The 24,528-nt window shown below is 46.3% G+C and overlaps 1 protein-coding gene across 1 annotated transcript; it reads right to left on the bottom strand.

The window, feature by feature from the left end:
• On the bottom strand, positions 1 to 24,275 carry SCN3B (sodium voltage-gated channel beta subunit 3). The gene is made up of 5 exons (XM_064577309.1): positions 23,534 to 24,275; positions 15,206 to 15,369; positions 11,397 to 11,622; positions 7,202 to 7,340; positions 1 to 2,210 (listed from the first exon to the last, which is right to left on the bottom strand). Exons 1-5 carry the CDS (start codon positions 23,586 to 23,588, stop codon positions 2,147 to 2,149), a joined length of 648 nt encoding a protein of 215 aa, XP_064433379.1. The 5' UTR covers positions 23,589 to 24,275; the 3' UTR covers positions 1 to 2,146.
• Positions 24,276 to 24,528: the final 253 nt, after the last annotated feature.

Below are 24,528 nucleotides of genomic sequence, written 5' to 3'. Positions count from 1 at the left end.
GCCATGGGACTGGGAAGACCTCACAGAAATCTGTGCCTATCTATCTTCCTAATTACAAAGGACGAAAACTGATTTATATTCTGTCCCCTATTTCAGAGGAATTGTATGGGAAATTACTGATGAAAAAGGCCTTGAGTTTACTGAAAGTATTTTCTTCGGTAAAATTGGGCTCTTGAAGATGTGAACAAGGATTTGTTTCAAGTAGATCCCCCAAGGATGGAAGAGTTGAAAAAAAAAAACAAGCTTGTTGGGTGAGGCCCAGAGCCAGTGGAGCGTGCTCTTTCTCTCATAAATTCCCCCAGATCTGAGGGACCTCTCACTGCCTGAGCCCTGCCACCAACATGCTTTCATAGCCCATAAAGCAGCCTTCCCTTCCTCCTCACTAGGTGCTGAAGGACATCACACTTGGACCAGTCACTCAATTGAAATGAAATGAGATACTGACTAAAATTTTTTCAGTGTTCCTCTGCTCTCCCAAAATCCATAAAAAACCCAACAGCAAGACATCATGGATTCACGGGTGAAATATCTGGAAGCCACCCAGCCCTGCCCATCACTTCACTCATTCACGGTCATCCATCTGAGACTACAAAGCACATTTCTTAGTTTAAATATTCTTCCCAGATGCAACCTCCTTCTGGAGGAGTTTTCATCTTCACTGAGGAAATTATTCCAGTCTACCCCGTGTCCTACTCCAGGCCTTTCAGCCAGTTTCGTTACCTGACTCTATCAGAGTTAACTTCAGCCAGGCAGTCCACCCCCTGTTCTTGTGAACAAGGCATGGCCATGGCCAAGCTCAGTTTCAAGGTCTTTTTAAAAACAAAATCATCCCATCTCCGAAAGTCTCAACTGGGCAGCACCTAAGGCTTACCATGTTCCAGTTTAGTCTCTGAAGTCTCTTACTCAATTGAGCCCAGTCTGAGTCCCAGTTGCCTCCTGTAAAATGAGGAATAATACTGATCTACAGGAATTTTGAGAGGAAGAATTTAGGAATTTCTGTTCCAGTGCCCACAGGGAAATAATGCTTCCCAGCTATCTCAGGTGGGCGCTCCCCTTGGCGGGCACACACTCTTTACCCTAATAGGGTTATGAACATGTTGTATGACTTTTAAGAGCCACTTCTGTCTTTGGCTTCTTGAAGGACTGAGCCCAACTTAGGCCTTCGAGACCTATCCGGATCGAGCCCTAGAGTACCAAGTTCCGGGAATATTTTGGTCCATGCTTCGTAAGCTTTCTATCACTGAAGAGTCTAGAAAGGCATGCTTTGCTCTGATGCTCTCGTCAAGTGGGCCAGGAACTTGAAAAAATTGACTTCGAGGAATCCCACTTCATGACACTCTTGCTTTAACCCGCATTAGCCATTCCCGCTTCCTTCCATGAAGACATCCATTCACTTGCAGCAATGAATGCAGCCAGTCCAGCCAGTTAGGGACAGAGCGATGTGCCATCTCCCGCGTTTGTACAGAGTCATTTGGAGCCCAGGGAAGAAGTCCAGTTGGCATGGGAGCTCCTTGCTTGAAAGCTAGGACAGGGTGAGGTTGAGTCCGTGTAGAAATGTTGGCTCCTCAGTTCTGGCAACATCTTAGGGTGTGCAGAGGTCTGATGGAGTTAGGAAGTCAGAGGTGAAAGTTCAGACGTGAGCAGCCGTATCATGAATGAGTAGAAGGATGGATGCATGAGGGGAAGTGATGTGGCCCCTGGGGCATCCTCCTGATGCTGTTGACATCACTGAACCTGGAATATCCAGTCCCTCAGTGTCCAGACCACCTACCAATGATAAAACAACTCACTGAGAATTTCCAGCCTGGCCCAGTCCAGCCCAGCCAAAGACTCTGACCAAATCCACAATCCTTGCAAAGGAGGGAGTGGGGGTATTACTTTTTATCACGGTGGGAAAGAAGTTCAAGTTGCTCCAACATTCAGGCCAAAGCAATTTACCTTCTGAAGGGCTTGACGTAAAGCTCTGTGACCTGGGCATCATCAACTTAGGGTAGTACCCTGAGGGTGGGGACTCTGGGTAGGGTAGAAATCTAAGGGGTCAAATTTAAAGTCACTTGGGTGTGGATGGATACAGTCACTTGTACAAGCTGCCGTCCTGATGCACCTTCCCCGGTCCTTCCCTGCACATCACCTCGGGCACACCCTTCTATTCCTCCACTGGTACCGCTGAGCTTTCTTTGTTCTCGGACGGGATGGCAAGGTAGTCAGACCTGGAGGAGGGCAGATGGGAGAAGAGAATCAGTCCTTTTGTACCCAGGGGTGGGAACCCAAGAAAAGGGAAGGAGCAGGGGCACAGGAACAAGGATGTCTGCAGAACAGCTCTGCATTTCCTTCTGCCTGTGTTTCCCAAGAGAAAACTAGAATGGCCCTTTCAGCAGGGACTAGAATACTAGGCGTTGTCTATATTTTTTTTCCTTCCACTAGCAATGCATGAATCTTCCCATTTAACCACATGGGTCTCAGGACTTCCTATTGTTAGGCTAAAATGTTGGCCACACTGCTGGGTGTGAAATTATATAGATATATATATATTTTTTTTAAGATTTTTAAATTTATTTTAATTTATTTATTTGATACAGAGAGGGAGACAGCTAGAGAGGGAACACAAGCAGGGGGAGTGGGAGAGGGAGAGGCAGGCTCCTGGCTGAGCAGGGAGCCCGATGCGGGGCTCGATCCCAGGACCCCGGGATCATGACCGGAGCCGAAGGCAGACGCTTAACGACTGAGCCATCCAGGCGCCCCTGAAATTATATTTTATAGTGGCTTTAATATCCATTTCCCTGATTGCTGCTGACATTGTACATCTTTTCATAAGTTTTTAGGTGATTTGGGTTTCTGCTTCTGTAATTTGACCGTTCATTTGCTTTGCCAGTTTTCCTTCTGAGATACCTGTCTTTTTCTCATGGATTTTTCTTTTCTTTTCTTTAGGTTTTATTTATTTATTTTAGGGGGAGGGGCAGAGGGAGAGAGAAGAGAATGAATCCTGAAGCAATCTCCCCGTTGAGCATGGAACTCAACACAGTGCTCGGTCCCAGGACCCTAAGATCATGACCTGAGCCAAAATAAAGAGTCAGTCACTTAACTGACTGAGCCACTCAGGCACCCCTGGATTTTTCTTTGATGGTTTCATGTCCTGAAAATATCTTCTCCTGGTCTGTTGTCTCTAAACTTTGCTTATGGATGATTCCTGCAATGTACAATTGATTTTCATATATAGTGTCATGAAAATTATCCTTCCTTCCTCTCTGTGCCTTTTGTATTTTAAGAAATCCTCTCTATCCTAAGGTAATGAAGATAGGGCCTTCTCTTTTCCCTTGATAGGATTTTCAAGTTGTACATTTTACCTCGTCTTTAAATCCACTTACAATTTATTTCTCTTTAGTGTGAGAGATGGGGAATCTTTTTTTCTTGATCTATTTGGAGGGGGGGGGCTCTCGGTTTTGCTCTCTTTGTGCTGTATGTCCTGTCAGGACAAACTCTTTAATAGCTCTGTAAGAAATCTTCATATCGGATAGAAGAAGTCCTACCAGCTATATTCGCTAAATATTGTTCTTTCTTTGAAATAGGCAAACCATGGCTCATGAGCTAAGTATGATCGGAAGGGTTGCCAACCAAGAAGCAAAACCAAAGAATAATACACAACAGAGACCCTGTGGAGAAAATAGTCACTAACTGGCCATCGCTTGGTTTGGACTAGTTTTGGCCCTTTGGTCTTCCATGTGACTTTTAAGATCTGCTAATTGAGTTCCTTGAACAATCCAATTGGGATTTTGATGGAAATGTCATTGAATTTACAGATTAATTTCGGAGAGAATTGCCATGTTTCCATCAGTGAGGTTTTATTCTCTCATTTATTTAGGTCTTAAGTCTTTCAGTAAAGTATTGTAATTTTCTCCTTAAAGGTCTCACACACCTCTATCACATGTATTCCCAGGTACTGGAGAGTGTTTGTTGCTACTGTAATGGAAATTTTTTCAAATGTTTTAACTATTTCAAAGTTTTTCTAAATGTTTGTGGCTGGACTATAGGTGATTTTTATACTTTTATGTTTTGATTTGTATCTACAATCTTGTGGAATGTTCTCACTAGCTCTGATGGTTTGTTCATAGATTCCCTTGGATTTTCTATGTAGGTGGTGGAGGAAGTCATGGGCAGGACGTGGCTGTCGGGTAACCCATGAGCTGGACTCCAGCAGTCAAGACCCGCCCCCTCCACAGCTTTCCTTGGAGTGCGCACTCCACCTGCCTTCCCCATTCCCAGAAGCTGCCCCAGGGACACCGTCTTAAGACAGTGATGTGGTATTGAGACTATCTGGACAATACACCTCTCTGAACCTAGTTAAGGCCTTTACACAGACCTTTAAGATTCTGGCAGGCTCGTCCTGTGGCTGCCCAAGAAAAGCCTTGTAAGTAATTCCCCTGGTTTATTCAATTGGCCACCTACCCATCTGGAGTGGCCCGCCTCTTCCTTCCATCTCTCCCTGCCCTCCAATCACACCGGGGAAACTCCAGAGGAGGTTGCAACCAACAATAGATCATTATATTGGGTGTGAATCATGATACTTTGGTGTCTTCCCTTACAATTTTTACTTTTTTTTTTTCTTTGTATTTACTTAGGACACTGCCTGGGATCTGCTAGTTAATATTGAATAGAAGCCGGGAGACATGTTTCTAATATTATAGGCAGTTCCAACCCAGCTGGTATTTGCTGGAGGTAATCTGAGTAGCTGCCCTTTATCAGTTTAGAGACGACTGGTGTTCTGGTTTAGTATTTATCCTGCTCAGAACACGTGGTGCTTCCTGGATCTGAGGAGTCTTTCCTCAGCCGCTGTATCTCTCAATATTGTTTCTCCTCCATTTTGTCTGTCCTATCCTAATGGGTATTCTCATTTTCTTTCTTCATGTTTCATTGTGATATTCCATCTTTTTAGATCTCTGTGCTTCATTCTGTATAATTTCCTTAGGTTTATGGCCTGCTTGTCTGTATCTAATCTTCTGGTGAACCCCTCCATCAAGTTTTACATTTTATTGACTATATTTTTCATTTCCAGATTTCTTAAATTCCTATTTAAAATCTGCCTGTTTGTGGGGTGTGTGGGTGGCTCAGTCAGTTAAGCATCTGCCTTTGGCTCAGGTCATGATCCCAGGTTGCTGGGATCGAGTCCCGCATCCGGCTCTCTGCTCAGCGGGGAGCCTGCTTCTTCCTCTCCCACTCCCCCCTGCTTGTGCTCTCTCTCTCTCTCTCTCTCTCTCTCGCTCTGTCAAATAAATAAATAAAATCTTTAAAAAATAAAATAAACTCTGCCTGCTTGTTTTTCTTAGCAACTGATTCTATTCTTATGCTTTTGGTTCCTCCTTTCATTGCTTTAGCTCTTTCAAATGAACTTATTTTCAAAATTCTACCAGGTCCTTCTTGTGTCTGAAGTTCCTGGGATTAATCCTACCATTTGTTCCTTCTCTTGCTTGTGCTACTTTTTAGCTTTGGATCAGACTGTGAAATCAGATTCAGCAGTGCCTTACGTGGGGAATCCTGGTACGCCTCAGCGTAGAGAGGGTCCCTTCAGAATGGTTTTCCATTTGCTTCTACATAGTTATCACTGTCCGGAGACTAATTTTTTAATTGAATTTCTCAGCTCAGACTAGGTTCCTGGATCATGTAGGTAGTATAAATTTAAATCCCAAACATTGTGACTACAGGCTTGTGGTTACTAATTCTCAAGAATCTTTCATGTTTCTTTTGGGAGTCAGGTCAAGATAGGTAAGTTTCCTTGGGTTTTTCCCTAGGCTGGCGGACTGATTTTCTGATCTGTCCTTGGCATGTGCTGTAGCCTTTGGAGGATCCTGGCTCTGCTGGAGGCCTCAGTTCCAACTCTGTTTTTTTGTGCAGGCCCAGTTGTAGGCACTTTCTGTCTAAGCAATAAAATCTGAGCACCTAGGTTTCACCAGGAATGACAATCTCCCCCAGCATATCATTACTTTCTCTCCTTATATCAGTTGTCATTTTTACTTTCCTGAGATCATAGGTATCATGCAAAATACTTTATCAAACATTTTTAAGTGATGTTATCTGCCTACAGTTTTTAGGATATCACCTCAGCAATGTTGCTAGCCTTGTAAATCTATGACAGTTCTGTCCTTTCTTCTCCCCGAATAACAGGCCAGAGCGGCCTCTGAGACTCTCAGACCCCATCATTTCTCAGATGTGCTCACTCCCGAGTGACTAGGGCCTTGGTGAACATGGCCAAGGTAAGGTCTGGACATTGGAGAATGAGAGCCCCTATTTTGGGCATTCAATTGCTGCCGAGCTCCAGGGCAAAGACCGTGTGGCTCGGAGCTCCTTAGCTAAGAAAAGGCAGTGCTCAGACAGCCTGATGAGCCAACAAATGGCTGAGTGTGACAGAAAGAACATGAACTTTGGAATCGAGAGGCCTAAATCCCAGCTGCTCCTCTCATTTTCTGTGTGGCTTCAGCAAGCCACTTAACCTCTAGAAGCCTGCTTCAGCATCTGCAAGATGGTCATAATAAAGCTCATTTCAATTGCGCAACACTGTTGAATCTCAGATCTGTACCTCTGAAACAAAGAATGCAATATATGTTAAGAAAAAAAAAAGAAGAAGAAGAAGGTAGCGGGAGGGGAAGAATGAAGCGGGGGAAATCGGAGGGGTAGACGAACCATGAGAGACGATGGACTCTGAAAAACAAACTGAGGGTTCTAGAGGGGAGGGGGGTGGGAGGATGGGTTAGCCTGGTGGTGGGTATTGAGGAGGGCACGTTCTGCATGGAGCACTGGGTGTTGTGCACAAACAATGAATCATGGAACACTTCATCTAAAACTAATGATGTAATGTATGGGGATTAACATAAGAATAAAATAAAATAAAATAAATAAAAATAAAAAAAATAAAAAGCTCATTTCATAGGATTGTGATGGTAGCTTATGGGCTTTATTTTACATCAGAGGTTAAGAGTACCCATTAAGAGTCAGCAGGCCCAAATCGAAACCTTGCTTTGCCTCTTGTAATGGTCTTGGGCAAACTCTCCCGGGCTGTTTCCTCATCTGGAAAATAGGTATATCAGTGCTGCCTACCTCGAAGGTTGGAGGGAGGGGAGCGGAGGACTGTGTTGATTACTTAGCACCTCATCTGTGAGAGCAAGCCCTCTGAAGGTGGCCGCTAGCATTATTTTGGCGTCTTAGAACTTACGCATTTTCTTGGGCTGCCTCTTCAGCCTTTGAGACCTTCCTGTAGCAATATATCATCTCAATGAGCAGCCACAAGGTGAGGAAGACCAGGAGGATGTACATCATGATCTCTGAGACCACAGAGGTGAAGTCCTCTCCAGCTGCAAGGGGGAGAGTGAGGCTCAGAATATGCATGCCCAACAAAGCCAGATCTGTCCCTGGATCCAAGATATAGGAGCCCTATTTTCAAGTGGGGCTTAAATAAGCCCTGGGGCTAAGGAGCTCGAGAAGATGTCGGAGAGATTTAATATCCTCTGACACTCCTCTCTGTCCACTTTCTCACCGACTTTCTTCTGGAGTGGGGGCTGCGGAGGAAGAAATAACAGAGCAGTGGAAGGAATCCTGGAACTGAGTGAGATGTAAGAGCTGGGTCCCAATTTTATGTGAAGAGCCATTTCCCTTATTTGAGACTCATCTCCCTACAGTGTAAGGTAAGGGTAACCGTTCCCACCATTACATTACCTAGTGTGTTCCAGAACGTCTTGTGAGATGTGAAGGTCTACACAGATGTGGGGAACATGTCTAGTTCAACCACCCGGGTCCTCTGACCTTAGCGTAGCAGAGGGAGAGAGCGTGGGAAACGTGTCTGGGGCCAGGGCAGTCAGCCGGGCCAGTGAGCTGGGGCGTGTTCTCTACAAGTCTAGATTTGGAAACAAGGTCCTTCCCAGTCCGTCTTCCTTCCACATCATCCCAAACCCAAAGAGAAAGGAGAATTGGAGCATTCCATGTATTAACCGGGCTTTCTGAAACACAAATCTGATCCTGCCATTTTCATGCGTAGAACCCTCCATGTTCCCAGCTGCCCTCAGGAGAAAGACCAAACTCTGTTAGCGTGACATGTAAGACCATTCACAGTCCAGCCCTTTTCTCCTCATTGCCATTCGACGCACCGGCAAAACTTCACTTCCCATATACACTGTGGTCTTTTGGGATCTGTGGACATCTTTTCATCCCCTTTCCTTTTCCTCGATGGTACTGCACTCCCCTCTGCTACCTCAGTCTCAATATCCCCTCCTGGTTTTCAGTCCCCTGAGCATTCTCCCCAATGCCACTGAAGGGCCCCCGTCTGTGAAACCTTCCTCAGCCTCTCATGCAGAGCTCTCCATGTCCTCCTCCGTGCACTTTTCCTTATCCGTCCATCATGACACCTCTCAGGGTGTACTGTCATGTGTTTCTCTCTCTTCTCTACTGATGGTGTGCTTATTAAGGACATATTTTACTTATTTCTGAATTATCAGCCTATCGTCTCATCCCGGAATATTTGAAGTACTCAGTAAGTATTTGTTGAATGAATGAATATAAATAAATATTGATCTTTGTTTCATGGCCAATCAAAATGACAATGAAAACATGATATATGGCAAATGTCCTGATAGATCTTCCTTTCTAGTGGGAAGGAAGGCTGTAGCCACATGTCCCATTGCTAACTCCTACCAGTAAACTAGATTCATGGTCCTTGGTTATCCAGAGGCCCCGGGCATCCATAAGGCCTGGCTCATTAGCTCACTGAAAGCACAGAATAGCCATAGCCATGACCCTCAGCTCAGAAAAGCAGTCCAAAGTCTTCACGATCGTCCAGGTTTCCTGGATGCTGGAACTCCCAGAGCTGGAGGTCAGATGCCGCTTGAGGCACGGAAGAACACCGTACACATCAAATGTCTTTTCGTGGGCTTGACACGACCTGATTTATGATGTATTCTTCTTAAAGTGTGCACTTTTTAAATGTAATAGCCCAGAAGCAGTAACACAGGAAGGCATCTGTGCTCACTACTTTTAGTCACTTCTAGGTGAAGAGACCTCAGATTTTTGTCTTAGAGCCAGGAGGGCAGAGCTTAAAGTAGGATAATTTCAGCTTGAACAAAGAGAACCAGAGAGATTCTGGGAGACCATAGGAATGGAGGAAATGTGGTGGGGTGTGTCATGGTGGAGTGTGTAGCTCTGAGCCTTATGGGAGCAGTGAGTATCTGGGGGGAGGTATTCTCAGAGGCTGCCAAGGGGTCACAGAGGAAGAGAAAGAGAGGAAGGAGAAGGGAAAGGGAAGGGGAAAGGAAGGGGAGGAAAGGGAAAGGAAGGGGGAAGGGAAGAGGGAAGGGAAGGAGGAAGGGAAAAAAGTTCTGAAAAGAAGGAGAAGAAAGAAAGAGTACCGGGGAATGGGATGGTGGTAGAAGGAAAAGATGCAGTGGACATAGAGCTAGCCCGGTGGGCAAAAGAGCTGGCTTGTAGTCCTGCGTCTGGTGCCAATTTGCTTCACGTCTCTAGGCAAGACCCTCACTGATCTCCCCGCCACAAAGTGAGGAGCACCAGAGCTGCACCCTCCAATCAATCACCAAGGGAGTCATTTCTACTGACATACACCAGACCTCACTCCAGCCTACCGAACTCATACCCACAAGAGTGGTACGGAGAGGTCTGCAATGAAGACAAGCCCCTGGGCGATTCTGACACCTACTCTTTGGTCAGAACACCTGGATGAAGTGAGCGCCAAGCTTCCTCCTAGTCCTAGCACCCTATTCTTACCCAGGCCTTGCTCTGGTGCCCAGCAGGCGGACTGGTTCAGCTTTGCCACACTTTCCACTGGCTGCGCGGGGGTCTCTGGAGGCAAAAGCCTGAGAAAGCAGTGGGTGGAGACAGGCACCTTCCGAGGGGCTGGCCGACAGCGGCCTGCAGTTCCCGGAGGTGAGCAGCAGAGGGCGCCAGCCTCTCCTCCCGGGAGGAAGAGGTGTGTAAACAGAGAGCACAATGGAACTTGAGAACAGAAAAATACCTTAGAGAGCTTCTGGTCCAACCTACTCGTTGTACACAAGAGGAGACGGGCTCAGAGGGGAAAATGGCTCATCAGGTCTAAATGTCAGTGATCTGTGAGTGCTTCTGCACGTTCAGAACTGACCTACCTTCCGTTTTAATCATATTGTCCACATCAGGACAAAGTCGTGACCTCTCTTGCCCGGCCATTCGCTCTCAAGTTTGCTTTATGAATTCTATCACAATAACATGAGAAAAAAAATAAACTTGTGGTGTGGAAGTTGGGATTCTTGGGAATCCTAGGAAGAGCCCTATCTTGACTTTGACCTCTTCTTTCAAGCTCCACACCTATTGCCTGCTCACCATTCTGCATCTTGGGGAAGCAATAATGCTAAGAAGATGCTGGAAATAGAATGCTTGAGAAGAGGCTAAGAAAAATGGAACCATCGTTTAACCTGGATGAGAAGACACACAAGGAGGTCCATGTATCAGTCTTCTGACACTTGAGGGAGTGTTTGCAAGGGGCTGGGAGCCACAGTTCCCCGAGTCCCTTGAAAGCACAAGAAGAACCCTGCATGAGAACACTCAAACCTCGCCATCACGATTCTGGACTGGATTAAAAGAGAACATTTAAACTGGGTTGATGAAAGGACTTCCCTGTCCCCCCAACAAGAAACTAGCTGTGGGAAATCTGAAGATTTTCAACTAAAGACTAGAAACTTGTTTCTCCCAGCTGAGAATGAGGTTATGAAATGAGAGATGCCAGGGATGGGGAAGGAGGGTTGCTTGTGTGATTATTGCGTGTGTGTGGGTGGAGGGGGGACAGAAGACAAAAGGCTGTCAAGCTTTGGTTTAGAACAGTGGTTCTCAAAGTGTGGTCCCCAGCAGCTCGGGCATCTCCTGGCAATTGGTTAGACATGCAAATTCCCAGGCTCTATCTACAGAATCAGAAAGTCTGCATTTTAAAAAGTCCTGCAGGGGATTCTGAGGCTTGCTGAAGTTTGAGCACTGCCCGTTCAGAGATATGTATGGCTTACATACAGGAGAGTTTGATGACCTCTAGATAACGTCATGAGATTTCTCTGTGCCCATCGAGTCAGGGATTCAACACAAGCCAGAGAAGCAGGTGCAGCAGATTTGGCACCTTTGGGCTTCAGGGAGGCTGTCCTCTTTCTCTAAGGATGAGAGGGGGTGAAGGAAGAGGTCATTCTGTTTTCATCTCTGAGCCTTTCCACTCCCAGTCCTAGCACCTAGGACTGTCACCAGACTAGACAAGTCAATGGTGACATTTTTAGATATCGCCACTCCCATTATACGGGTTTTGCACTCCGCAAGGGTCTCATTTGTGTGGAAACCCTCCATCCTCCCTCCCCTCAAGAGCAGGGCACCCTCGAGACCCTGTGCCCCAGCCTCACCCTCCTCGGTGACTCGGAGGGGGATCAGCCGTGTAGTCTTCACAAAGGGGCGATGTGCCTCAAAAGCAAATTCCCGGGACACGTTGCAGGTGTAGAGGCCGGAGTCATTCAGAGTGACGTTAAGCACAGTGATGGACACATCCTGCAAGTCTTTGCTCCCATTCCATTGCAGGCGTCCCTGGAAAGGGCTCTCCACCTCCTGCTGGCCGTTCCGATACTCATAGATCTGCAGGTAGAGAAGCAAAAGAGAGTAGGGCCAGGAGAGAAAATTGGGTAGGAGAGCCGGGATGGGGACAGGGCAGAGCAAAGGAGCAGAACTTGCACGAGCAGGGAAGAAAGCGGACAGTGTTACAAGGAGATCCCAAGTGTGGGAGTGGGACGAGGAGGCTCAGAGGAGGGCAGGGAAGAGAGAAAGGCAGGGAAAGGCGAGCAAAGGTAAACAGGTATTGGGGCGTATGGACACAGCAAAAGAAGAGGCAGAAAGGGGGAGGCAGGAAGAAGGATGGCAGGAAAAAAGAGGTGCAAGGAAAGACAACAAACGAAGGTAAGTGAAGGGGACGCCTGGGTGGCTCAGTTGTTAAGCGTCTGCCTTCGGCTCAGGTCATGATCCCAGGGTGCTGGGATCGAGCCCCGCATTGGGCTCCTCTGCCTGTCTCACTCCCCCTGCTCGTGCTCTCTCTCTTTCAAATAAATAAATAAAATCTTTTTTAAAAAAAATTTTTAAAAGGTGAGTGAAGGGGGCGCCTGGGTGGCTCAGTTGGTTAAGCGACTGCCTTCGGCTCAGGTCATGATCCTGGAGTCCTGGGATCAAGTCCCGCATCGGGCTCCCCCTGCTCGGCGGGGAGTCTGCTTCTCCCTCTGACCCTCCCCCCTCTCATGTGCTCTCATTCTCTCTCTTTCAAATAAATAAATAAAATCTTTAAAAAAAAAAAAAGGTGAGTGAAGCATACAGGAGACCAGGAGGGGGAAATTGAGAGACAGGAAGAATTGGAAGGAGACAGAGAGAGAGCAAGAGAGCGTAAGATGTGTCAAGGGCGCAGCCGGTGAGAGAACAGAGCAGAGACCGAGAAAGGCAGCATCCTGAGTCACGAAGGCATCTGAAAGCCTTGACCTCAAAACTTGACTCTCTGATCTGGTTCTCACTGAGAGGATGTGGTTAGTCGGGGTCAGGTCATGGGAAGGGGACCCAGGACGCAAAAAGTGTCACAGATGAGCAGAGCTGCCAACTGATATGCACACCTGAGGTCTTTCACTTTGGGCTGAATTATAATGGAAATACGGTCTCAAAACTTCTTTTCTCATAAGTCAAACAGAGAAAGACATGTATCATATGATCTCACTGATATGAGGAATTCTTAATCGCAGGAAACAAACTGAGGGTTGCTGGAGTGGGGGGTGGGGTGGGAGGGATGGGGTGGCTGGGTGATAGACATTGGGGAGGGTATGTGCTCTGGTAAGCGCTGTGAATTGTGCAAGACTGTTGAATCTCAGATCTGTACCTCTGAAACAAATAATGCAATATATGTTAAGAAAAAAAAAGAAGAAGAAGGTAGCGGGAGGGGAAGAATGAAGCGGGGGAAATCGGAGGGGTAGACAAACCATGAGAGATGATGGACTCTGAAAAACAAACTGAGGGTTCTAGAGGGGAGGGGGGTGGGAGGATGGGTTAGCCTGGTGGTGGGTATTGAGGAGGGCACATTCTGCAAGGAGCACTGGGTGTTATGCACAAACAATGAATCATGGAACACTTCATCTAAAACTAATGATGTAATGTATGGGGATTAACATAAGAATAAAAAAAATAAAATAAAATAAAAAAACTTCTTTTCTCAGACACCCCCACCTTCTTATTCTCTACAGCCGTACTGTCCATTCCAGTCTCCACTTGGCATGCGTGGCTACTTACATTAAAAATTAAATGACTAGAAATGAAATACAATGTAAAATTCCGTTCCTCCATTGCACTAGACACATTTCAAGGGCTCAGCGGCCACCTGTGGCCAGTGGTTACTGCATTGGACAGCCCAAGTACGGAACATTCCCATTGTCAGAAAAATTTCTCGGAGACAGCAGTGCTTTGTATGTCCACTGCAACTTTTTAAAGTTTCTTTTCTTCCTTCTGAGTCAACCTCTACTCATTTGGGGCAGACCTGGCAGCAGAATCGGTGGCGGGCATACAACAAGGCCTGAGGTCAATGGGGGACGTCGCATCTGGCCCAGGCATCGGGTTCCTGTAACCTGGGGGCTAGCCTCGGTCACAGTCAACTCTGAGTGAACCCTGAGATTTCAGGGGAGTCTATTGCTCCCAGTGCTGACACCCGATTGGAGCAAACACTCAACTCCACCCTGCTATTGTCTCCATTATGTCTGTAGAAAAGAAACTTGCCTCCAGGAAGGTGGGATAGTGCAGTAAAAACAGCCTTGTATCCCTGGTTCGAATCTAAGCTCTCTTATTCACTTAACTACTCTGGGCCCAAGGTGCCTCACTTATGTACGTATACCTTTTCTCTAGCAAACATATAGTGCTTCCTATATTCCAGGGCTATTCTAAACACATTAAAAATTAAAGCTAACAACTTTGAAGGTGACAATTCTCTGAGGTAGTTATGGTTTGCACCCCCATTTTAGAGATGAGGACACTGAGGCACAGAGGGGCAAAGCAAATTGTCCCAGGGCACAGAACCTATAGTTGTGGAATCCAGACTCAAACCCAGGCAGCGAGGTTCTAGAGTCACTGAAAGTCTGAGTAACGGTCATCCCCAAGGTGGTATTCAAAGCGTGTAACAACCAATCAGAATTGACATTAGCCACAGCACAGGGCGGGGACTTGGAGGCTCCCTGCTCAGTCAGGGTGATCCCTTAGTCTCTAGAACATGGGGAGGTCCAGCGGTTCCTAGTGGGACCGATGGTGGTGAGGCCACTTGGGAGGCTTGGCACGGCACATATCCACTACAGAACTATTTAAATATTGGGGCGTCTGGGTGGCTCAGTTGTTAAGTGTCTGCCTTCGGCTCAGGTCATGATCCCAGGGTCCTGGGATCGAGTCCCGCATTGGGCTCCCTGCTCCTTGGGAGCCTGCTTCTCCCTCTGCTTCTCTCTCTCGCTCTGTCTCTCATGAATAAATAAATAAAATCTTTAAAAAAAATAAATAAATAAAATCTTAAAAAAAAAAGAACTATTTAAATATTTTACTCACGGATGCAGCTGTACTGGGTATACCAGTTGAAAAGCAGCTTGGAGGAGGTGGCTGGGGGGATGGGGTAATTGGGTGATGGGCATTAAGGAGGGCACATGGTGTGATGAGCACTGGGTGTTAAACGCAACTGATAAATTATTGAACATTACATCTGAAACTAACGATGTACTGTAAGTTGGCTAATTGAATTTAAATTAGAAAAAAAAGCAGCTTGGTCATCCCTATCATTCTTATTTCACTGGGATCGTGAGATTTCAATGAGCTAACCTACGCTATTCCATATAATGACGCTGAGTGTCATTTCAACGTTTCTACTAAGTCAATCCATCCACTGCGATGGTGCAGAGAATTAAAAACACCTGCGAAGCACCTTATGGAGCAACTAGCGCACAGTAGGCTCTGAGCGCTATTTCTCTCTTCTCCCCCTCCCCCTGCTTGTAACCAGGAACGCTTGCAGCTGGGCTGGGCTGTCAGTCATCTGCTGCAGGGCTGTCAGTGCTTTGAAAAGAAAGAGCCAGTGTTTGTCAGATTTTCGTTCCCCAGACTGTCAGGAGCCAGGCACATAACAGCAGAGGCAAGCAAAAGAAAGGCCAGAGTCAGCAGCCAGACATACAAGGAAATCTTTACCGCCCTCGGGCCTGTAGAACCACTCCACCACCGTGGTGGCCTCCACCTCCTCCCTCTTCATGCAGGAAATGCAGCGCAGCTTCATGGGGTTGCCCTGAACGGCCTCTGTCTCCGAGGGTACTTCCACACACACAGGGATGCAGACGCTGACTGCAGAGAGGCCGGTGACAGGGAAGGAACAGCAGGTGTTGGGGAGGCGGGCACCAGGAGAGCGGCATTGGAGAACGAGAGGGAGGGAGAAGAGACAGAGAAGAAAGAATCATGAGACAAGCTTGAAAATCACAAGTACATGTATGTACATCTTCACCTGTGCTCCCCAAGGATGCACGCACAGAGCAGGCAGGGATTGGGCTAGAGGGGCCATGGGTGACCCGGAGTTCACTGCAAGCCTCCCAGGATGCAGTTAGGATGCGGCGCGGCCCTGAGCCCTGCCCTCAAAGACTAGAGTCTAGGTGGGAAACAGGGCACACACACCCATCCATTGACCATCCACGCACCCCTTCATTCAACCACCATTCACTGAAGTCTACTCCATGCCAGGCCTGATGCTAGGCTGAGACACAAAGATGAACGAAACTCTAACCACACCCTAAAGGCATCGAGAATCTAGCAGGGAACACATACTCCTAAGTATCATGAAATGGGCCATGATGAGTGCTATGCTGGAGACGTGCTCTCTGTTCCCAGAGGAGGGCCAATTATTCTTGGTTGGACAGGGGAGAGAGAAAGAAAAGGAAGATGAGGCTGGAGTGTAGAAAGGGAGCGAGGACCACATTGTAAAGACCTTTGTATGGCCTTCACAACATGAAGGGTCAGATATTTGCAAGCCATGGAGAGATGTAATTATATCTGAATTTTATGAAAAAAATTGTAGTTGAGGGTGCCTGGGTGGCTCAGTTGGTTAAGCGACTGCCTTCAGCTCAGGTCATGATCCTGGAGTCCCGGGACCGAGTCCCGCATGGGGCTCCCTGCTCAGCGGGGAGTCTGCTTCTCCCTCTGACCCTCCCCCCTCTTGTGCTCTCTCTCTCTCACTCTCTCTCTCAAATAAATAAAATTTTTTTAAAAATTGTAGTTAATTCTGATGCCTGGTTGGGGATGGAGCAGCAGTGAGGAAGACAAGTGAACTGACCACTCGGCTGGAGTGATGCTTTTCGCATAGGAGTGGAAGAAACAAATCTGGAGAGAGGTCAGAAGGGGGGGGCACCTTGTATGCCACATGGAGGTCTGGACTTACAGCCCCTGCCCTGTAGAAACTTGTAACCCATAAAAAAAGGCGAGTACATCAAACTGTACTTTCAGAATGAGTCAAAAGTGGGATGTGGCTGCCAACAAAGCAAGTGCAAATGTGGGCTGCATTAACAGATGTACAATGTGCAGAACGAGGGAGAAACAGTGCCTCCGTACTGTTCAGAACAAATCTGGACCATTATGATCAGTTCAGGGTGTCACAGTTTGCAAAAAGAAGTTGTTCGATGAGTGCATGCCCAGAGGGGAACAAGATGGAGAAGGATCTGGGGACAAAGTCTGGGGAGAAACAGATGGGAGGATGAGGGGTGCCTGGCTTGGACACAGAACTTATGTCTTCAAATATTTGAAGCCTGGCCTGTGGAAGAGAAAATAAATTCTGTCCAATTCCAAAAGTTACAAGAAAGTAAGTTTAGCTCATTAAAAAATAATAATAATTTTCTGGTGCTGAAGCTGTTTACAAATGCAAAAAACTATTTGGTAAGAGTTTACACTTCATTGTATACAAGATTAAAAAGTGGGATGTCCATGAAGCGTTCTTATATCAGGACTTCTAAGGCCCCTTCTGATGCTACCTTCTCATGAATTAATAATAAAAACAGAACCCCTAAAAGTGAAACAATACACATTGATACATTGATATTTAAAAGCTAGTACACTATAAATGGTTAGTCTGTTTCTGTATTGGCAGGCAGTTCACTCTAACAGCAGAGGAAAGCTTTATTTAGAGCTTAAAATGAGATTGACCAACTAATTGAGTCAAAAATAAATTACATTTGACTGGCTTCAAAGGCAAAAAATGTCGTTATTAAACATAGAGTTTAAAAAACAAATGGCACTAGGATCTGTCACCCCATTGATTGCCAGGATTAATTTGGCTGATCTGTCTGGCTAAGCAGGTGTCCCCTTCTTTCCTCACCACCCCGTGTGTATCCCTCCCAAAACCGTGCACTCAGTCAGAGGACAACCTTGTAGAGGAGGACTGTTCTTTGCTCAAGGGTATATGAGTAGCTGCGCTCACCTGCTAGAACCTCCAAACAAGCTCTCAAGGTCCATTTGTAAAGGAACATAGGGTAGTCAAGCTTCCAAGACTCCAGACATATCCAAATAAGGCACTGCACATAGCAGTCTGCCTTTCTTTAAAAACAAACAAACAGACAAACAGAGTGGCACTATGATGAAATTTAAAACATCAACATAAAATAAAATTAATTGGTTTTAAAACTCCCAAGCAAGCTGGGACTGGTCTTATCGGGCAGTCTGCAATAGAGTCTCCTGCTTCTGCATATGGACCATCACTTTTTGGGGAGAGAGTCCATATCTGGAGAGAACTGATCAGAAACACTTTCAGAATGTGATGTGTTTTGGGGCACCTGGGTGGCTCAGTCAGTTAAGCGTCTGCGTTCGGCTCAGGTCATGATCCCAGAGACCTGGGATCAAGCCCCACATCAGGCTCCCCGCTCAGCGGGGAGCCTGCTTCTCTCTCTCCTCCCCACTCATGTTCTCTCTCACTATCTCTGTCTCTGTCTCCCTCTCTCAAATAAATAAATAAAATATTAAAAAAAAAAAAAGAATGTGCTGTGTTTGAAGTCTTGATTGTTGACCTGGTTGAAAAAAAAAAGAGAGAAGAAAGTGTGGTCTGTGCAAAAGTTTGGGAATGAAGAGAGGTGCAGAGAATGTGCATTGAGAACTCTGTGTAGCAGGCAGCCTTGGGGCACATTCATATTTAATGAGACATGGTAAAGGTAAGTTAGTTCAATGATGATGACTTCAAAGCAGCAGAGGAAAATGTACCAAGGAACGCACAGTTACAAATACAGAGGCAGGATGAAGATGTATTTGGCAACCGAAGGCCTGGGTTTATCTACTCTTTAACCCCTGAGACTCAGTTTATTCATCAACAGAATGTTGAAAATAATATCTATCTAATGGAATCATCATGGAAATTCTATGGAATGATTTATATGAATGTGCTTTGTACACATACCGCTTGTTAAGGTATTTTACCCTTCATCTGTTTGTTCACCTATTCAACAAATATACTGTGTGCCAGGCACTGTTCTAGACAACACAACAGGGAACAAAACAGAAACCATCCCTGCTGTCATGGAGTCTACATTCCAGGGGAGGGTGAGAAAAATAAGGGACATTACATTATAATAAGTGCTATGAGAAAAAGTAAAACAGAGTAGAGGGACATAGGCACACTGGCAACAGCCTCATTGAGAGCGTGACAATGAGCAGGCACTGAAGGAAAGAAATGAGGGGAAGAAAGGAGATATATGAATATCTGTGTGGAAGTGTGCCAAATAGAGGACATAGCATTGTGGGGGTCCTAGGGTGGGAGTGTCTGTCAAAGCAAAGAGCACAATAAAGCACAGGGAACAAAGTGAGAAAGAAGGACACATAAGCCAGGGCCAGATCACGGCTGGTCTTGTAGACCACAATTAGAACTTGGACTTTTGTTCAGAGTGACTTGGAGAACACTGGAGTATTCCAAGTTGAAGAATAATATGATTTATACAAAATTACATGACCTGACTGCTATGTTGAGAATAAACTGAGGAAGTGAGGAAGGACAAGTGTGGAAGCAAAGAGAATAGTTAAGAGGCTGGTACACTGATCAGACCGAGACGGCTCAATGGTTTTGCTTGGATGAAGGTGGTAGTAGAGGTGTTGGGGTTTGAAAAGGAATAATTTGCTGGACCAACATCCTCAAATAGGTGACAGGTGATGTGCTTTAGTGAACAAGTAGATGAATTGGTCTTAAATAGGAGCACAGTTAGTTCATTTATAGTTAAAGGAGGGAGGACAGAATATATGCAGTCAGGATCACAATGGATAGCATGGCAGTCCCTCTTTTTTCTGAGTTGCTCCTGAGATGACAATAATCCAAGATATCATCAGAGAACGAATGTTACTGATTCCTTTCTCATAGAATTCTGCTCATGAGGTCCTGGATAGTACATTGCAAAATGGCCGCAAAATTCTCTCATCTCTCTTTGCTTGCGCTTTGCAATATGACTTGCTGCTCCTTCCATCAAGAGGTGACATCTGTTTCTCTGCCCCATGGAGACTGCCTCTCTGTCTATGAAATCCTCTAGATATCCAAGAAAGGTTGTACATATGGTAGGTATTCAATCCACATTGCTGACTGTAAATAATAAACTGCTAGAATAATCTTGGCCAAAATCACTTCACTTTTGGTCTCTTCTTCAATTTCCATAGTAATAATGAGGAAACTTGGGGCACCTGGGTGGCCCAGTCCGTTAAGTGTCTGCCTTCTGCTCAGGTCCTGATCTCAGGGTCCTGGGATCGAGCCCTGTGTCAGGCTCTCTGCTCAGCGGGGAGACTGCTTCTCCCTCTCCCTCTGCTGCTCCCCCTGCTTGTGCTCTCTCTCTCTCTCAAATAAATAAATTAAATTAAAAAAAATAATGAAGGGGTGCCTGGGTGGCTCAGTTGGTTAAGCGACTGCCTTCAGCTCAGGTCATGATCCTGGAGTCCCGGGATCGAGTCCCACATCAGGCTCCCTGCTCAGCGGGGGGTCTGCTTCTCCCTCTGACCCTCTTCCTTCTCATGCTCTCTGTCTCTCATTCTCTCTCTCAAATAAATAAATTTTTTTTTTAATTTAAAAAAAAATAAGAATCTTCTGAGAAGGTAGAATATGATATTATTACTAATGATTACATTTAACTAAGGAATAGTATCAATCTATTATGAGGTGGAGAGCAATGTGTTTTGAACCAACTCCTCTAATCTTTTCTTCTTTGGGCATTACTATATTGCCCCTCCTGAGCTTGCTCTAGAATGCTTTCCTTTGTGCTAAGATAATAAAGGCTTTTTTTTTTTTTAACAGTTGCCACACTGTTTTGTTTTTGTTTTTGTTTTGTTTTTAAGATTTTATTTATTTACTTGACAGATAGAGACATAGCGAGAGAAGGAACACAAGCAGGAGGAGTGGGAGAGGGAGAAGCAGACTTCCCGCAGACCAGGGAGCCCAACGCGGGCCTTGATCCCAGGACCCTGGGACTGTGACCTGAGCCGAAGGCAGATGTTTAATGACTGAGACACCCAAGCACCCCAATAAAGGCTTTGATTAGAATGTAAATACTTGGGGTGCCTGGGTGGCTCAGTCAGCTGCCTTCGGCTCAAGTCATGATCCTGGGGTCCTGGGATCGAACCCCATGTCCAGCTCCCTGCTCAGCGGGAGAGCCTGCTTCTCCCTCTCCCTCTGCCTGCCACTCTGCCTACTTGTGCTCTCTCTCTCTCTATCCGTAGAATAAATAAATAAAATCTTAAAAAAAAATAGAATGTAAATACTTTCCAAAAGAGGGTAATAAAAGAAGTTATCTGTAGATATTAACACCCTGAAATGATTTGCCTATCAGATTAGCCAGTCACTTAGCAGAGCCTTGAAAGAATGGGATGCAGCAAGATGGGCTGCTGGGAGAAGAGAGGAAAACATTCCCCAACACGGCAGACATCTGGGAGAGTAGACCTGGGACTAGAGGCTAAGGAGGCCCTTAGGAAAGGCAATGGCTTGGAGGAGGAGAGGATGGGTGGTGGCTCAGAAAAGAGATGAGAGAACAGATACCTATCTGGCAATCCTGCATAGTAGCACATGTGTCCACAAGAAGTGCTAGAACAAGTACTAGAAGACTGAACTCAGAAGACAAGAGTTCTCTAGCAAGTCCTTCCCTCTCCCTGAGCTCATTCTCTCACCTCTAAATTAGAAATAATACTATTTTTCCCTGACTACCCCCAAGGATTGATACAGTGACTAAAAAGAAGTACTGGATTGAAAAATGCTTTGTAAACTATAAAGCACCAGGGAAGTGTAGAGTTTTTTTTTAATTATTAGTATATACGTTATTAAAGGAAATAAGGGAAGGTTTTTCAATAGATGCAGATAATAATATAACAGAAAAGATTCTTTCCATTCATATTTGCATCATGTGAAAAATCAGCTTGGGAAGGGAGAATGTATCTAGTCGAAGTGGTTTCCAATACTAGAATTACATTCAAATAAAATGAAATTGCATTTGTGAAATGAGGCCCTTTCTTTTACATCTGATGGCCAAGTTTCCCGAACCATCCCTCTTTCCTTCTGCAGCTTTTAAGTTTCGTGAACCAATGTTCTGGTTATAAAGAAGCTGAGAATTAGCAAGGATGGGTGCGATGTACACACTTCTTCCAAAGGTTTTATTTTGGGGTGGGGTGGGGAGTGGGAGTGAGGAGAGGGGTGGACACTGCCAAGTTTAGCAATATTCTGTAAATACTTCCTTACTATTCAGTCTTAAACATTATCTGCCCCAACTTCCAAACTTCACATATGAGGAACCAGATACTCTAAGGTTGTTACATAGCAAGCTAATGGCAGAGCTAAGACTCCAAGCCAGGCTTTGTAAGTCCTAAGAGGTGCTTGGAATAAGGCATGCTCACCTCCTCCACTAGAATTCAGTCAGGGATGCTAAAAATTTAAATTAAGGTTTGGGAAGAAAGGCTCTGTAGAGCCCTTTCGAAGGCTCTCTGCAACTTCATCTCCCATTGCTTTACTCACACTCTTTCTTATACAGCCAGACCAACCTCTCCTAAGCCTCATGTCCCTAGCCTTAGCCTCCCCGGAGGAAATCCCAGCCTTAAGTCTTCAAGGCAAGTGAGATCATTGGCAACCTATTATGTCTGCTTCATCTTCAGGTCTAGTCTACTCTACTGGGGATGGATGGCAGTGGGTCTGCCTTTGGGACTGGCATTATTCTTCCTCCTTGTCCTTCCCGGACTGTCTCATCAGGCATTTTGTTCAACAGGAAGCTTGGCTTTGCTTTTGGTCACATGCAAAATCCAGATAATGCTGGCAGCCAGTAAGTCCTGGAGGCTTAATAAAGTGATACTAAGGCAAAGAGGCAATTCCCATCAGCATATTTGCCACTGCACATGCAGAAATGAGTTTCATGCCAAGCATGGGAGAATAATCCCACATGCCTACTTTCAATAAAGCAGGTGGGCACAATCACTTCTAATTATCCTGGTTATTGATTTTTAGCATAAAGGAAGGTAAAAGCATGGAAATAGTGGGAATGTAGAAGATCATGTGAAGCAATATATCAACTGAAGAGCACCTATATTTGACCTGAGGATCTAATCAGAATCACCAAGACAGAGATGCCCAGAACTCCAGAACCACCACACACACATCTTCACCAATCCATTCAAATGCCCATTCTAACATGCTCAGACATACGCTAACACACACATTCAAACACTGAGACATATACATCCACAGAGTAAACCATTCTCTCAATCACATATTCAGACATTATCACGTAGACTCATTAACTCTCTCTACACACAAGCAGGCACCCCACTCCGACACTTCTCTGCTTAGCCTTAGTGTTGCAAGTGAAGGTCTTCCTTACTTAGAGGGAGAAGGTCACCTTATTTCCTCACAGCCAACAAGAACCTATTCATTTTTGAAAGCAAAAAAAACATTGCTCCCCAAACACCAAAGCACATTAGCTTCATATGTTCATGAAAAAGAATAAAGATGCAATGCCCAGGTGCCTATTTATCAAAGACATAGCTGCAAATGGCTGAAGCCTATTTTCCTTATTAGACTTAAACAAATGGACCAACAGCTAAAGTGTTTTCATTTTCAAAATGCGTGCATCCAGCTTTTGAAAAAAGACATGGGAATTAATCTGAAGACCGACTGATTCCTCATTGAAAAATGAAATGTAAATGCAATCGAGATTTTTCATAATGAATGTGGCTGCATTCCCTTCCAGCAAAGGAAAAGGGAAAAAAATACTTTGGAATTAACAGGAAACAGGAAGAGGGGTGGAAAAACCACCAAGGGTAGCTCAGGAATAAAGCAGCAGGAGTGAGGAGGTGTCTTTCCAATCTCAAAATCCCAGCTCTCATGGAACCCCTATGGATCTCCATGTCTGGCAGACAAGCATAGAGGGAAGCCAACCAGGGCTCCTTCCTGTCACAAACATGAATTAAGTGTTATTATTGTTGGCATTATTACTGTTATCTGCATCTCGCACGGCAGGGTGCTGGTACTTACCCCAGAAGATGAGCACGAGGGAAGCCAGGGGAAACAATCTGTTGAAGGCAGGCATCTTTTTTCCGGCCGGTGGCTTCCGGGGCTAAACAGAGAGATTCCCTCGGTCAACAACTCGCCCTCTCAGATACTTTCGAGGAAACCCTTTGGGACGAACTGCCCCAAGGGGGCGACTTTCTGACTGAAATAAGGGTCAAGCGCCAGCGACTGGGGAGGCTTTCCGGGCTTTTCGAGCTCCAAGGGGTTTCAGCTCCAAGCTACACTGGCGCACCGCCCCGATTCGAGGGAGCCGATCCGCAGCTTCGCGCGCTCTCCCCGGAGCCCGTTGCTGGGATCCGGCTCAGCACCACGGACAGTACCTTCCCCGCCCACCCCGGAACTTCACAAATTCCAGTCGCTCAGCTGCTTCTCCTGTTTGCGCCTCGGCGACAGCTCAGCTCCGAAGAGAGCAGCACGGCTGGCTCTAGGCGGCTGGGCTATCGAAGGGGTCCATGTTGATCCACCTTTCACCTCCCCTGGGAATAGCTATGCTCAGACCAGGATCCACCAAGACCCAGGAGCTTCGGCTTCATCCGCCTGCACCGGCTTCTCCAAGCTGGGCGTGCCCCCCACACCCGAAGCCACCCGGGCCACCCGTCTGAGCTCCAAAATTCGTTCCACCTCGGTACTGTCCACACCCGCCCTCTGATCCCCGGGAAGGTCCGGAGGGGCGGGGAAGGAGGCGGAAGCTTCTGTCGCGCTGCCGATCTCAGGGGGAGGGGACAGGGAGGGTGGGCCCCTTCCCCGGAGCTCGCCCCGAGATAATGCCGGGGCCCCGACCCTGGGTGGCGGGTGACCAACTGCCCTTCTGCAGGTCCCCCTTGACCGCGTATGTTCAGTCAGCCTTGACATGCGCAGGCGGCTGTCCACCCCCTCCGCTACCACGGACCCACCCCTCGTGCACACACTCCCCACCCCCAAACAGGCGTGCCCCTCCCAGGGCAGAACACGGCGGCCGA

Source organism: Mirounga angustirostris, unplaced genomic scaffold (assembly GCF_029215605.1).
Source record: "Mirounga angustirostris isolate CCGP_5_RB_7025 unplaced genomic scaffold, mMirAng1.0.hap1 SCAF_13, whole genome shotgun sequence".
In the NCBI taxonomy this organism is placed as follows: Eukaryota; Metazoa; Chordata; class Mammalia; order Carnivora; family Phocidae; genus Mirounga; species Mirounga angustirostris.
The sequence above is the reverse complement of the archived record's forward strand: the minus strand, read 5'-3'. Positions and strand labels throughout refer to the sequence as shown.